This window comes from Mixophyes fleayi, chromosome 11 (genome assembly GCF_038048845.1).
Source record: "Mixophyes fleayi isolate aMixFle1 chromosome 11, aMixFle1.hap1, whole genome shotgun sequence".
Lineage (NCBI taxonomy): Eukaryota > Metazoa > Chordata > Amphibia > Anura > Limnodynastidae > Mixophyes > Mixophyes fleayi.
Genome location: NC_134412.1, coordinates 90283238 through 90298019, shown reverse-complemented (window position 1 = coordinate 90298019; position 14782 = coordinate 90283238). Strand labels below are relative to the sequence as shown.

The 14782-nt window shown below is 46.3% G+C and overlaps 2 protein-coding genes across 9 annotated transcripts in view; one reads left to right on the top strand and one right to left on the bottom strand.

Annotated features, from left to right (window-relative positions):
• Positions 1–14782, top strand: part of MTOR (mechanistic target of rapamycin kinase) — an 84726-nt gene that overhangs the window by 21101 nt on the left and 48843 nt on the right. For all 8 annotated transcript variants that reach the window (XM_075190201.1, XM_075190195.1, XM_075190200.1 and 5 more), the window contains exons 25-30: positions 1786–1948; positions 3207–3299; positions 4252–4398; positions 4675–4817; positions 4908–5070; positions 6382–6527. In XM_075190201.1, coding sequence (XP_075046302.1) covers positions 1786–1948; positions 3207–3299; positions 4252–4398; positions 4675–4817; positions 4908–5070; positions 6382–6527 — 855 coding nt within the window. The remainder of the gene's footprint in view (positions 1–1785; positions 1949–3206; positions 3300–4251; positions 4399–4674; positions 4818–4907; positions 5071–6381; positions 6528–14782) is intronic.
• On the bottom strand, positions 8476–12868 carry ANGPTL7 (angiopoietin like 7). Its single transcript, XM_075190193.1, has 5 exons — positions 11833–12868; positions 10974–11074; positions 10488–10682; positions 9906–10104; positions 8476–9213 (listed from the first exon to the last, which is right to left on the bottom strand). The coding sequence occupies exons 1-5, from the start codon at positions 12194–12196 to the stop codon at positions 9044–9046; spliced, it is 1029 nt and encodes a 342-aa protein (XP_075046294.1). The 5' UTR covers positions 12197–12868; the 3' UTR covers positions 8476–9043.

Here is a 14782-nt window from a genome sequence, read left to right as displayed (position 1 = left end):
CATAGCCTTAGAAGAACGTAAAGAAAAGCAAGAAGAATTAGTTTGTGGCAGATAAATGCAATGGGAAAAGAGTATCCTGTTATGTTGGTGGGAGGTGTTGCTATAATGCTGCCCATGAGGGAATAGCAAGTTATTACATTGCTATGCTTTCTTCATTTGTCTTCCCTTGAAGAGTACCTATCACATATTCACAGAGAAAGGGGCTGTTTTATTTACTGTGCCAAGTTTCCTAAGAAGGCTGTTCATGAATTCACTAGAAACTGGTGATGTCACTGAGGTTTCAGGGACTAATATTGGTTCGACCCACATTGTAGCGGCTGTGACTGCACGTAGGGGACTGGTAGGTGTTAAGCAGCGGTGGACAAGAAATGCATTCTCTGCAGTCAGTAATGTACGATGTACCCTAGAGAGTGATTCCTCTGGTTTATGTTTAGCAGAAGCACAGATGGTTTTGCTTTCAGCTGTTAAGTCTGCAGATAATGTGTTTGCATCATTCAAGTAAATTCCAGCTGATAAAGAAACAAATGTGTGTGTGTGTGTGTGTGTGTGTGTGTGTGTGTGTGTGTTACAGTTGAAAGTGAACCTGTTGCCTTAGGTGGTTGGTGTTTGTTTATCTAGTGCCTTGTGCTGTTTTTCTCTGTGCCCTGTTTGCCTCCGGAGCCATATGGAGGAAGCTGGCTTGGGAGAATGCATAGTGCAGACTTAAGCTTAACTCAGTCAGAGTCAGACAGTCGGCATACAGGGGACACTGTATTACTTCCCAGCAACTAAGGCATAGCTAGATGTACTATGGCAGTAGTATTACAGGGCTCACCCTTTACACTGCCAACCACAAACTTAAACTGGCATTATAGTGAAGGTAGTGTTCTAAAAAGTTCTCATATTTCTATGAATATATTTTTAATGTATTTAGCGAATATACCCAGAAGTTTGTGCAAGGATGGAGTTACAAGGGAGCGTTATAAAGAGGGAGCACTATACACGAGAACACAGGGAGCTAATTCTTAGGGATATGTTGAGATGCCCCTCACGCCATGCCCCTTCTCCTAGCATAGTACCAGTCACATGGACTTTTTTCCTAATAGACATGCGGGAAAGTCTATGGATGCTCTGTTATTGAGCTCTCGATTTGTGAGAATATGCGTTTGTCTCTGCTAGCATAAAGTATACTCTTGGTTGAGTCAGGAGAGGAACTCGTGGCTTAAATAGAACAGTGATAAAAGTATTGTTGGGAATAGAAGCACTTGTGCTGCTAGCTCCCTCTCCTGCACTAGGCGCTGCCTGACCTGCAGTGTAAACGCCATGGACAGTCCTGTCCCTATTATATGCAGTAGTGATGGGACTGTCACTCAGAGGGGCGGTGGTGGTGTTACATGGTAAAGTGGCATTTCCTGTCCATATGGGGCTGGTTTAGGGTAATTCCGGGTAGGTTTCCTGGGAGGACCAGGTAATTCTCCTGCATACTGCCCACTTCTTAGTTAAGGAGCCTCAATGACGCGAATTGCAATATTTTGACTAACCCTCCAAGAACCCCCCTCTTGACAAAATGTTGCCTTTTGTTGTGTGGATGGGCTATAATGACGTAATTTACTGTGACCCGCACCCTCCAGCCACGTCCCCCTACCGGAGGACAAAAAGTCAGTGTTGGCGAGTGATTTAGGGCTGCACTGCTTCCCTTAGAACCAGATGGAAGAGGTTTACACTCAGACCCACCTCGTCAGACCTCTCCGGACCTTGTCCTGCCCTCCAGTGATGTCTCGATGACAATACTCATTCTCTCCACAGGGTGGCTCTGGAGACCGTAGATCGCCTGACCGAATCGCTGGATTTCACAGACTACGCCTCCAGGATAATCCATCCTATCGTTCGCACGCTGGATGTCAGCCCCGAGCTGAGACAAACCGCCATGGATACACTGTCTTCATTGGTCTTCCAGCTGGGGAAGAAGGTACAGAGATATCCTAAACATCCCTTACAGTACTGTCTCCTAGCAGTCCTTACGGAGAATGGCACAAGATTGCCATGGTGATCAGATTACTATAACATTTCCTGGCACTTTGTCCGTTTATCATGGTAAAGAGATTACAAACATTCTTTGGCCCTATCTTCATATTGGACATTGTTGTGATTTGACAATTGTTACTGTGCCCTTTTTATACAGTGGAGGAGAACTGAAAGATAATGTCACAAATAATTTTTGTGTGCGAATGTGTTCTAAATAAAATCTCACTTATGTTTTCCCAATCATCTGACTGCTGCAAGACCTTTAACAGTCCCAGCAGAAGATCCTCTCTCGCTCGGTTGGAGCTTTCCTCAAACTCCTACTGGCATTGCTTCTCTCTTGGATGAATGAGGAGCTTTTCTGTGTAGCATCTTGACCGTACCTCTGAGCAGCAGAGAGGGTCTCCTGCTCGGAATGGTAAAGGTGTTGCAGGAGATTGAGGATCGTGGTACCTACATTTTGCGTTTTCGATGGATTTATCCCTCAACCATTGCTGACCGTAAACTTTTGTTGGAAGTTTAAAACCTGTTGATATTGGAGTCCGCTGGGGAAAGGTTTCTACGCACACCAGACTTCTTGGTTGTAACTGTTCAATGGCTTTCGCTCAGCTGGACAACAAAGGGGTTACATATAACTTCCATAAAAGCTGCTGGAGAGAAATACCCCAAAGCGTTCTCCTCCTGCAGGAAGCGGGTGGATAGGCTGCTAATCCTGGGAAGAGGACCCCCTCCTCTCCTTATAAACCCCCCCCCCCCCCGTTCCTTCTGCTCCTAGTCCACTTATGTGCTCCTCTACATGAGAACAGAGGTCTTATTTTATCACATTTATGTTTAATTGTTCCCCATTCCTTATTTCCTAGATTGAGGCTGTACCCTAGAGCAGGACACAGGGTCCTCTAATTTGCTCTCACCCTGCCTCTGGCCCCCACCTCAGCCTGCAGTGGACACTCAGCTGCTTAGAGTGAGAATGGCAATATCTGACCCCTGCATTTTCACAGTCGCTCCATTCCTAACACTGCAGTGACTGGAGCAGGGGGTTTAAATGGGGGGTGGAATATCTAAGAGCCCTGGTGGTCTGTCACTCAATTCAGGGGATTTAGCAGTGGTTTACGACACCTAGTTAGCGTCTATCTGGAATACTTCACATCAAAGGAAAAGGCAGTATGTCAGATGTTTTACATGTGTATTTTTTTTCCTGTTTCCAGTTCCAGATATTTATTCCAATGGTGAACAAGGTGCTGCTGAAACACAGAATTCTACACCAGCGCTATGAAGTCCTGACATGCAGAATATTAAAGGTAGTAAAAGTTTTCATTTTCCAGATGTGTTGTAAAGTGTCACTACTTCCACCACCCACTAGGAGGCAGTGCACCAAAGGCAGAGAAACTGTTGACAATCTGCATTTATGCAGCTGGATAAAGCAATCCAACATTTTTACTGACAGGGGTCATAGTGCATTTTTATAAAGAAGAATGAATCTCTAACATTTCCCCAGTAATTTTGTCTTCCCCTACTATGGAGACCTACTAGGGTCCCTGTCTTATTGACAAATCTCCATTGAGTGGACCTTCCCCCATTCTAACTGTGTGTGTTTGTGAATAGGGAGAGGGGTTATTTTACATTTGGTTGCGGTGCTACTTTAATTATTTTTGATTTTTAAAGCAATCTGGATTAAACATGCCGTTTCTTTAGAACAGCCAAGTTTCGTACCAGTCTAAGCAAATCCCAGGGCTCTTGATGACTGTGAACTATGTATAACAACAGGGTTTAGTTTTAAAGGAGGAGTGTAGATGATTAAGGAGTAGTCCAGCTAAAAAAACATAAGTATTGAGTCAAATGACTCACGGGTAAAAAAAAATAATTAACTTCCCAACACTATTGCCTCCCTCCCGTAATTCAATTTAGAAGGTTCCTGATACACTCCGCATGTGTGTCTGGCAGCCATAAATGGCTGTGAGTTCTTGGCCTGTCAAGAGTATTCTCAGGCCCCTGTGAAACTACTTCTATGCAGCAGGAAGCTATTGGTTCACACAGTCACTCCCCCCCCCCACCTGCAGTTCAGCTCTGATTGGGTCAGAGCCTTATTCACACCTCCACACAAATACTTCGTGCCTGCCTGCCCTCACCCCCCCGTTAGCACCTCTGTGTGCTTCATACACAGTCAGCCTACTGTTTTATATGCTGTTGCGGCTGTCACTTTTATCCTTTTGCCTCACTTATGTCAACCATGTTGCTTCTCTCTTCACACAGGGGTACACACTTGCTGATGAGGAAGAGGACCCACTGATTTATCAGCATAGAGCCCTGAAAGGAAACCAGGGAGAGACTTTTTCCAGCGGGCCTTTGGACAGCGGGCCGATGAAGAAACTACATGTTAGCACCACTAATTTGCAGAAGGTATGGCAGGAACCACCCTTGTCTGGTGGTATTAGTTGACTTATCCCCTACACCTACCTGTGCGCTCAACCAGCATGCAGCCTATCAGTGTGCTAGGAAGCGGTGACATCACTGAAGACCGGCCTAATGTATATTAGTGAGTCCTATTCATGAGATACTGACTTCTGGTGAATTGATAGGCTGAGTATTCAGGCCACAAATGACTGTATCCGCTGTGTGTAAGGGAAAGGTCCTCTTCAAAGTCCAGACATTATATTTGGTTTCTTGACTTCACAGGCTTGGGGAGCAGCTCGCAGGGTCTCCAAAGACGATTGGCTAGAGTGGCTGAGACGGCTCAGCGTGGAGCTGCTTAAAGATTCCTCCTCGCCCGCCCTTCGCTCGTGTTGGTCTTTGGCGCAGGCTTACAATCCGCTGGCCAGGTGGGTGCTCTGCTTCCACGTCTTATTCTGGCGATATAAATAGATGTCTCTTTATGGGACTGAATGTTTGTCTCTTCCGTTTGGCTGCAGAGATCTGTTTAACGCGGCCTTCCTCTCCTGCTGGTCCGAGCTGAACGAAGATCAACAGGATGAGCTGATCCGCAGCATTGAAATGGCCCTGACCGCTCAGGACATTGCGGAAGTCACACAGACCCTGCTGAACCTGGCGGAGTTTATGGAGCATAGCGATAAGGTATGTGAGGACCTGATGGACAGCCCAATCATTTTACGTGTGGTTCTCTCTAAACTTTAAAATTGCAGATGACTTTAATGTATCGTCTCATTTGACAGGGATAGGCTTGCTCTGCCACCCATTACATGTGGCGTTTCTGCCTTTTTAGTACAGTTTTCGCACACATTTTGGTAGGGGGTGATCCTGCCTCTATATTTAACCAGTCCAGGTTGATTCTCTTCTTGCATGTGAATCAGCCAGCAGCATGTTCTCACTTCTAGCATTGTACTCTGTTTCAGCAGTCTTTCTGTACTGGCGCCACTAGGAGATTTATTGTAAAAACTCCTTCCGCAAGTGTTTTCCAGCGTTACTGCCCTGGAATATAGCGCCACATCCAAGACAAAATCAGCATGTAGGGATTGTAGCCATAACCCAGTATAGAGGTCCTGTTGCTGATACTGCTACCCTTAGTCTCAGTGTGGCGCTGTGCCTACTGGATTTCCCAGGGGGCAGTGTGTCGCCCTCGTTCATTTGAAGGCACGATTAGAAGCCCCATCAGCTGCTGCTGCAGCCTCTTCACTGGACCACGGGGCATGAGAGATCCTTTATAAAAGGAAACATTGCCCCAATTGTAACTAGTAAAACATGTCCCGCAGCACATGAAGACTGTCGGGGGGGGGGGGGGGGGGGCGCGGCTACACCTTCTGCAACTTTTGCTAAATACATTGCGTGTTCTGTCCAGCTAGCAAAAGTCCTAGGTCAGTTAACATAGACTATAATGACCTTTTCTGTTGCAAGAGAAAATGCATTAAAATGTGTTGCAATATTTCTGTTTTTAAATTATAACTCCAGTTCCCGCCCCTCTCCAATTAGCAGATGTCTTGGGCCACCACAGTCCGGAAGAACACCCTGGGGGTTAGGAAAGGCACTCTTATCATCAAAAATATAGCTAATGACAGTAGGTGCAACACCTTCGGGGACGCCCCATTCAATTAAAAATCAAACCTCAAGGGCCATGGTCTTGCCCAACCCTCTGAGATTTTAACTTCAGACATTGCGTTGAGTTTGCGTTTCTCATTCAACCCTGTTGTTGACTGTCTGAGATGATCTGATGCTGGGCTGAGTTCTCCCAATCTGAGGGAGCTGCCTGACTTAGGACCTCTCTGTTTTTCATATTGTGGGAGGAAGGGTGTTAATTATAATGTTCCATGTGCCTGGAATTATCCTTTAACGCTGTAGGACCAAATCCTTTGTTTTGTGGTCGGTCCACTTTCACTTTGTGCCATTGTACAGTTCTCTCTGTCAGCTGTCCTGTAACTGTTTGTTTTTTAGGGCCCCTTGCCATTACGAGATGACAATGGAGTGGTACTTCTTGGAGAAAGGGCATCTAAGTGCCGAGCCTATGCCAAAGCTCTCCATTACAAAGAGCTGGAGTTCCAGAAAGGAGCTTCACCATCTATTTTGGAGTCCCTCATCAGGTAAGGAGTGAGGGCCCGGGGGATTTGGGCATTGTTGAGGTAGTATGTGCATTTTTTTTTTTGCATGTGTGATCTACATTGTGACATTTGACCCCTCGTTACTGTAGTTCTTTTTTAGGAGAAACATACAGTAATGGTAACTTCATACATTCCGTTCCTTCCTGTTTCCTATTATAGAGTCCCCAGTTGTCACAGTCTACTGATCCCCGTGACTCCCCAGTTGTCACAGTCTACTGATCCCCGTGACTCCCCAGTTGTCACAGTCTACTGATCCCCGTGACTCCCCAGTTGTCACAGTCTACTGATCCCCGTGACTCCCCAGTTGTCACAGTCTACTGATCCCCGTGACTCCCCAGTTGTCACAGTCTACTGATCCCCGTGACTCCCCAGTTGTCACAGTCTACTGATCCCCGTGACTCCCCAGTTGTCACAGTCTACTGATCCCCGTGACTCCCCAGTTGTCACAGTCTACTGATCCCCGTGACTCCCCAGTTGTCGCAGTCTACTGATCCCCCCCCCGACTCCCCAGTTGTCGCAGTCTACTGATCCCCGTGACTCCCCAGTTGTCGCAGTCTACTGATCCCCGTGACTCCCCAGTTGTCGCAGTCTACTGATCCCCGTGACTCCCCAGTTGTCGCAGTCTACTGATCCCCGTGACTCCCCAGTTGTCGCAGTCTACTGATCCCCGTGGCTCCCCAGTTGTCGCAGTCTACTGATCCCCGTGGCTCCCCAGTTGTCGCAGTCTACTGATCCCCGTGGCTCCCCAGTTGTCGCAGTCTACTGATCCCCGTGGCTCCCCAGTTGTCGCAGTCTACTGATCCCCGTGGCTCCCCAGTTGTCGCAGTCTACTGATCCCCGTGGCTCCCCAGTTGTCACAGTCTATTGATCCCCGTGGCTCCCCAGTTGTCGCAGTCTATTGATCCCCGTGGCTCCCCAGTTGTCGCAGTCTACTGATCCCCGTGGCTCCCCAGTTGTCGCAGTCTACTGATCCCCGTGGCTCCCCAGTTGTCGCAGTCTACTGATCCCCGTGGCTCCCCAGTTGTCGCAGTCTACTGATCCCCGTGGCTCCCCAGTTGTCGCAGTCTACTGATCCCCGTGGCTCCCCAGTTGTCGCAGTCTACTGATCCCCGTGGCTCCCCAGTTGTCGCAGTCTACTGATCCCCGTGGCTCCCCAGTTGTCGCAGTCTACTGATCCCCGTGACTCCCCAGTTGTCGCAGTCTACTGATCCCCGTGACTCCCCAGTTGTCGCAGTCTACTGATCCCCGCCCGACTCCCCAGTTGTCGCAGTCTACTGATCCCCGTGACTCCCCAGTTGTCGCAGTCTACTGATCCCCGCCCGACTCCCCAGTTGTCGCAGTCTACTGATCCCCCCCCCCCCCTCGACTCCCCAGTTGTCGCAGTCTACTGATCCCCCCCCGCCCCTAGTGTTGCGTCAGATTCATGATCTTTTAGGGCATGATCACCGTCTTCTGTATTTTCTTTACAATGAACAGACTTATGTCTGGAACCTATATTATTGTTCGCCTATTTTGAAATATGTGAACATCTGTAAGCCTCAAACACCCCCAGTGCTTTTTTTATGACCGTTATCCAATTTCATCGGGCATTAGCTTTAACTATTGTTTTTCTTTATTGATTATGTAATTTCTTTTACCGCTGATTTGTGTATTATTTTTAAAATATATAATGGTTAAGAAACTGTATAAAATCTTATATTAAATCCCGATTAATAGTTTATAAGTTGGTAGTGGACAAATAGCTTTGCAGAGATGTGTAGATTGTGCTATTGTTTCATGTGGAAGTATTTATGTATAATACACTTTACAAACTATAACTGTACAGTAGTTATTTTTCTGCCTTGTATATGGTGATTCATTACATTTTGCGGATACAGAAAATCAGACACAAGTATTTTACAAAAAAAACAAAACTTTTATTATTGGGCTCTTTAAGCCAACAGTATAACTTTTTCTTTCCAGTTTCATGAAGCAAATAAAAATAGACTTTACAGTATCCTAAAGCAATCACATCGCGGGGAATGATCTATGTACAAACTCTCTCCATAGTGTCTCTCTGGTCAGGGATAAATAGGGCTGCAGCTGCCCCTAGTGGTTGACTTAGGGATTGGTTCCCCTTATAAATACATCCGTTATCCCTCTAGCTGTGTTTTGTTCAGTGTGTTCATCTTTCTGCCGTTCACTTCCCGGTTTCCTCTCTAGGGAGGATTTAAGGGTAATTGTGTGTCTGTCACTAAGAGATCACAGGATTACCTGTGCATGAGCGCAGTGGTCGTAGATTATTATTAATTATTACATCATCAGCCCAATGAGCCGCCAGTTATAGGCTTCCTAATTGCTGCCCCCCGTTGTTCAGCCTATCGAGTCATTGGGACTAGCTGTTTGTATACACAGTGCAGGCAGTCTCTACAAGAAAAGAAAGGAAGTAGGATTACGCCTGGTGAAGGCGCTACTGCTGGTGTTGAGGTCATTGGCTGCTCAGTGGATGGCGTTCTCCCTCAAGGCTGGACATCCTGAGCTCGTATTTTCATCTCCACCCGCCTCAGAGAATAGGTAGACCCATGCCAGCCGTACCAGCTGATGCCGTCTGTGTGCTTGATGTGGTCGCCGTTGCGGTAGAAGATGCCATTGAGGTTTGAGTCTGTGCAGCAGTTGTACCAGTAGCCGCCTGTAGGAAATGTAGCGTCAAGTTACTTCACTTAAGCATAGCAACATGGAGATTTGCTAACTTGCTGCAAAAGGGCAGTTTCCCATAGCAACCGCTCAGCAATAATCTTCTATTGGTCTAGTACAGGCCTGGCCAACCTGTGGAACTACAAGCCCCGGCATGCTTCGCCTGTACATAGCCAGCCAATAACTGGCAAAGCATGCTGGGAGTTGTAGTGTCACAACACTTGGAGAGCCACAGGTTGGCCAAACCCGGTCTAGTACAATGTGGTCTCCTGTAAGCAAATATGTGATCACACCCCAGGGTCCACTAAAGTGGAGAGCGCAGGATTCCCAGTCCGCAAAACAAAACTGGAAAATCCAAAGAGACTCTTAGCCAATGGGCTTAGAAAAATATTCTAGCGGTTGGTAGTTATTGCTATTGTAGTCAATGAATGCACATCTTCCCTAGCTCCTTATAATATCCTGTTATCTCCTCTATTTCCCAGACTGGCTTCTGAATGCTGAATTATCTCATTAATTTTATCTGCTTATTTGTTGTCGTTTTTTTATCAGTTGGTTAAGAAGCAGCTAGGTCTGGCACACTAGCAACAAATGTTTATTCCTAAATTATTTTGCAAGTGTAGCGTCACAAGGAAGGTGAAATAGGTTTATTGAAGTGTTATGTTGATGTATTGAGTGTCTCGTGCTCACCTTTGCGCAGTCCAGCGCAGTCGTCCAGGCACTTGTCGTTGTCCTTGTCCTTGGTGCTGAAGGCAGTGTTGTTGTGGTAGCGCAGGGAGTCTCTGCCGGCGTTTCCGCTGTAGTTGCCCAGGAAGAGACGGTAACTGTTTTGCTCATTACCGATGGAGAACTGAGCGTATTCTGCATATCGGACGCGTCCTTCCCAGTCCTAGTGTGGGAGACAGAAAGTATTAGAAATTAATTTACAAACTTGTAAACCTCTTAACAGAAGATAGCCCTTCAGTTTGTTTGAGAATCTCAGCATTTAAAAGCTCTCGAGATGGCAAATCGTGGGAGCCAGAGAGCAGCGTAAGGATAGGGGAGATTTGGGACTAAACAGTTGGCAGATTTCGCTAAAGTGTAAGAGAGTCCCTACTCCTTTATCTAACTACACCAAAAATAAAAACAATATTCCAACCGTGTCTAATTTTCTGTGCTATGGACCTGTCCGTCTAGTTCTCCCAACTGATTTGCCAAGTCTTGAAAGAATTTTGGTGAAGTCGTGTTCCACTTATAGCATGAACGGATTCTGGGGGTGCACAGTATATTCACCTCAAGTTCTACTCTCAGGACCGTCGGTCTGCGAGTCAGGCGATAAATGTTCTCGTTTCCCAGCCAGAAGTCTCCCCGAATGGTGCCAAAGCCGTCGCGATACTGCTTCCACTCTCTGTTGAACGAGGTCAGACCGACCTTCCGCCTCTGTATAAGAGTCCAGCCACCTCCTTGGGTCTCCATGTCGCAGAAAACCTGATGGTGATAGAAATGGGCAGAGATGATATTATGGTTTATTTACATAGTGACAATCCTATTACGCCGCGCAGTACAGAGGAAACTGAAGTACCCGGAACAAACCAACGCAAACACGGGGAGATCATACAAACGCCAGGGCCCTGGCTGAAGTCCAATTCATGACCTCAGTGGTGTGAGGCAACAATGCTGAACACTGCTGTCTAAAAAATATAGTTATATGTAATCTCGGCGTTAAAAACAAACAAAAAAAAAAAACAAAGAGCAAGAACTATTTGGAATATGTTTTACCTCCAGTTCTGCACTCCCCAAAAACTCATCCGCAGGCAACTTGTAGACGCCCGATATCTTGTAGTTCTTCTGGTAGAGTGATGAGCAGTCGTAAACGGCATCTGTTAAATGAGAAATATTTAATAAGAAAATAAGCTTCTGAGAATAGTTTGTGCGCATTTCAAATTCTTTCCTATATCTCTCCAGGACTTATAAGATGTAACTACTCAATGTTGTAAATCATTTACATATCTCAGACAAGTTGTTAGCAGCAATAATAAAAGTGTTAAGAGCACCTGTAGCCTGCCTGCGGGCATCCATACTTGGAGTGCAGATTTATGTTTACCTGCCTGTCAAAATCTGTCTTTGCCCCTCTCTTTGGACACCTGCGGAATTTCTTACTACGAAGATCATCGTAAGCATCCTGCCCCCTGTAGAAATCCAGCGTCGGATCGTTCTACCTCCTGCTCTAAGTGAAGTGTGTCTCTTCCACCCACGTGTCTGCAAATCCCTCACATCCCTTGGTGTCGGTGTCTCTGCTTTTTTAAGCCTCGATAGAAGTCAGAGCTCTTTGATTACCCCGAGGGATTGCAGAGTCTGAGATTTGTTTTACAATTTTCTGACACTAATCCGAGCTGTGGGAAGAGGGGGGGGGGGGTCCTGTGCATCTTCTGTGCATGCGATGTCACGGACGAGGCTGGGAAATTGTACTGGCACAGCGGAGAGACAAGTTTCTGCTGGAAAATGATTTAAAGGGAGCTTGTGTGTTTGTTCGTGTGTTGATGTCCGTGCTAAGCAACTGTCACCTGGGCTGTGTGCTACACTTACAAGGATCGTTAATTACTCTGAGCTAGATGTAATTGCGAGTGCATCCTCTTACCTGCCGTGGTCTGAGGCTGCGTCTGGGCTGCCAGCCGTGTGATCTGTATCTGGTTGTCCATCTCCGAGTATTTCTCCTCCGCGTCCGTCAGGCGCGTCTCTATCTGCTTGTAGCTGCCCTCCAGCTGCATCACCTGCATGACCACGTTCACCCAGTCCGTCTGCTGCTTCTTGCTCAGCTCCTCCAGCTGGCTGCTGAGGTTGGCGATTTGGACCTTCAGACCTTTCACCTCTTCACAGCAGCTGTTGGCCTTCAGCGGCCCGTTAAGGCCAGTGGGCTTTTTCTTGGGAGCTTTCTGCGACAGGGCAGGGGAAGCTCCTAGAGAGAATGCAAACATGATGCAGGCGAACGATCGGATGTTCATGGTGACAAAGCGAACGCAGGTATCTGTGCAGAATGAAGTCTTCCTCCTGGGTTTGGTAGCTGCTGTCTTTTATGAATGTTCTGTTGGAGCTGAGGGGTTTTTATGCAGAAAGTGACTGATTTGCTCTCTCTGTTTCTCTGATCTGAAGAATGAAACTTTTGCAGCATCTTAAATATCTCCATCTCCTTCCTCGCTCACCCTCCCACCCCAGCTCGTCTCCTCCTCCTCACCAGGTGCCAGCCTGCCTGCTCCATTCCTCCAGACGTACCAAAACTAGGGGTGGGGCTTGGCCAGACCTTGCATCTGTATCCCAGTAGTATAATCTTTCAACAGCAACGCAATCGGTGTTAACCCTTTTGTACATAGTGAGGGGCACACAGTAACCAGCTGTAGGGGTCAGGAATGTGCAGGGTACAGATTGGAAAGAATCATTGAAGCTTCCCCAGGTGACATCATCCTATTGCATTAAGACTGAATTTCTCTTTACACTCCGATCGTGTGAAAGCCTTTGATGTTTGTCTTTTGCTTCTTGGACAACAACCCAGCAGTCACTACGGTGACCTGTTGTCTTTAGCACTAGCGTGCAACAATTCTAGCATTCAATGGGATGTGCATCTCCAGCATGTCTGTCTGGCAGCACACAGCAAGCTGCTACGCATAGAGGGACTGTGACATTTCTATGGAGACTTCAAATAGAAGACAGGAGGGTAATATTATGGAAAAGTAGCTACAATTAAGCCTCCGAATTTCACGCCATCTGGCGGCATCTGCTGCCTTTCTGACACTGGCAGAAACACCATAACAAGCGGATTTGGCCACCCCGCCCTACAGGAATACTGGTCCCCCGGGTCCTATCCTCCTTCTGACGCCAGCTGAAAAACAGTCCCCTCATCTCGTAAGAATGTGAGCACAAAGAAGGGGGGAAAAGTCCATAGTGAGAGGGAGGTGTGCGGAGAAAAAGGGGGATAAAAGGAACCAAAAATAAATAAATTTAAAAAAATAAAAATAAATCAAAAACAAAAAATCGGGGTCTGCACTGGAAGTAACCGGTAGCAAACAACCCCCCCAGATTCTTACATTGTAAAACACCTTGTGCTGCTGGTGGTTTCTATCACATGTCCCACGAGGCAGATCAGTGATTGGATGGGGAATGAGGGGGGGCTGGTGGGGGGCATTCATTAACCTTTTAACAATCTTCTGCCAGAGAGTAGAAGCTTTGCAGGATTAGTCATCACGTGGAAGAAGCTGGTGCCCCGTGTTGGAGAAATAAACGGTTTTCTGGAAATTAGAGAGGAAGTCGTTAAGTCTTAAGTACGTCCATTATGTAACTCCCTAGACCATATACTTGCCATGTACATCGTGTGGCGGCTGCTGAATTATCTTTTCATAGACGACCGAAGAGGCTGCCCTGGGATTGTTCTTGATGTTTTGGAACTTTCGGATACTCTTTTCATCATTTTCTTACCAAGCTCTTTTGTTTTCTTAATTTTCATAGCAGCTGCAACAAATTTAAAGTCCTTAAATATTCCGCCTGTTTCAACCTTTTTTTTTTTTTCTTTTCTTATTGGAGCCATTGAATAGCCATTTGGGGTTTTCAGACAAAACTACCAATCATTGATTCTGCGTTTATATCATCGGGCAGGTCCGCTTATTACCCTTGCCTTAGGGTACAGCAGAGCTCTGTGGCTACCGCTGCATTGCAGCTCTGGGTCTTGTTCCAGAGGAAACGCAAAAAAAATATTTACTCGATGATTTAAATGTACTGCTGCAATGCACAGGAGAGCACTATAAAGGATAAAGAGATGGATTTTGTAAGAGTCTCAGCAGGGCATATAAGCTTTACCAAAATATTTTTTTTCTAGGCTCCAGTTGAACAGCTCCCCTAGTGGTTATACTATAATTTAACTGTAGAATACTTGATTGACTTTGCAAAGATATAACTTTCATCATCACCATTTATTTATATAGCACGGATACCGCAGCGCTGTACAAAGAATTCACTCGCATCAGTCCCTGCCCCATTGGAGCTTACAGTCTAAGTTCCCACACACACACACACACAGACACACAGACAGACAGAGAGAGACTAGGGTCAATTTTGATAGCAGCCAATTAACCTACTAATGTGTTTGGAATGTGAGAGGAAACCGGAGCACCCGGAGGAAACCCACGCAAACACAGGGAGAACATGCAAACTCCACACAGATAAGGCCATGGTCGGGATTCGAACTCATGACCCCAGCGCTGTGAGGTAGAAGTGCTAACCACTGAGCCACCGTGCTTCCCAACTTTAGAACATAGCATTGGCACAGGGAGCACCCTCTATTTAATAGGGTAGGCATTTATGGAAACTGGTGCTAAAGAAAAATATTTTGTCCTCTACAGCAACTAGTCAAATGTGTGATTTGAGCAAAACCATCTTTCTTCTTTGCATCCGTTTTTATAAATGTTCTCCAACTTTTTTAATACATACCAAAAAGCACCAAAAAATCAGTGGCTTCTATAAAATGAAGACTACTTTTTTTTTTTTAAATATTTTCCTGCTGCTGGTTCACTGGGATATTTCCATGTCCACATGGTGTAAAA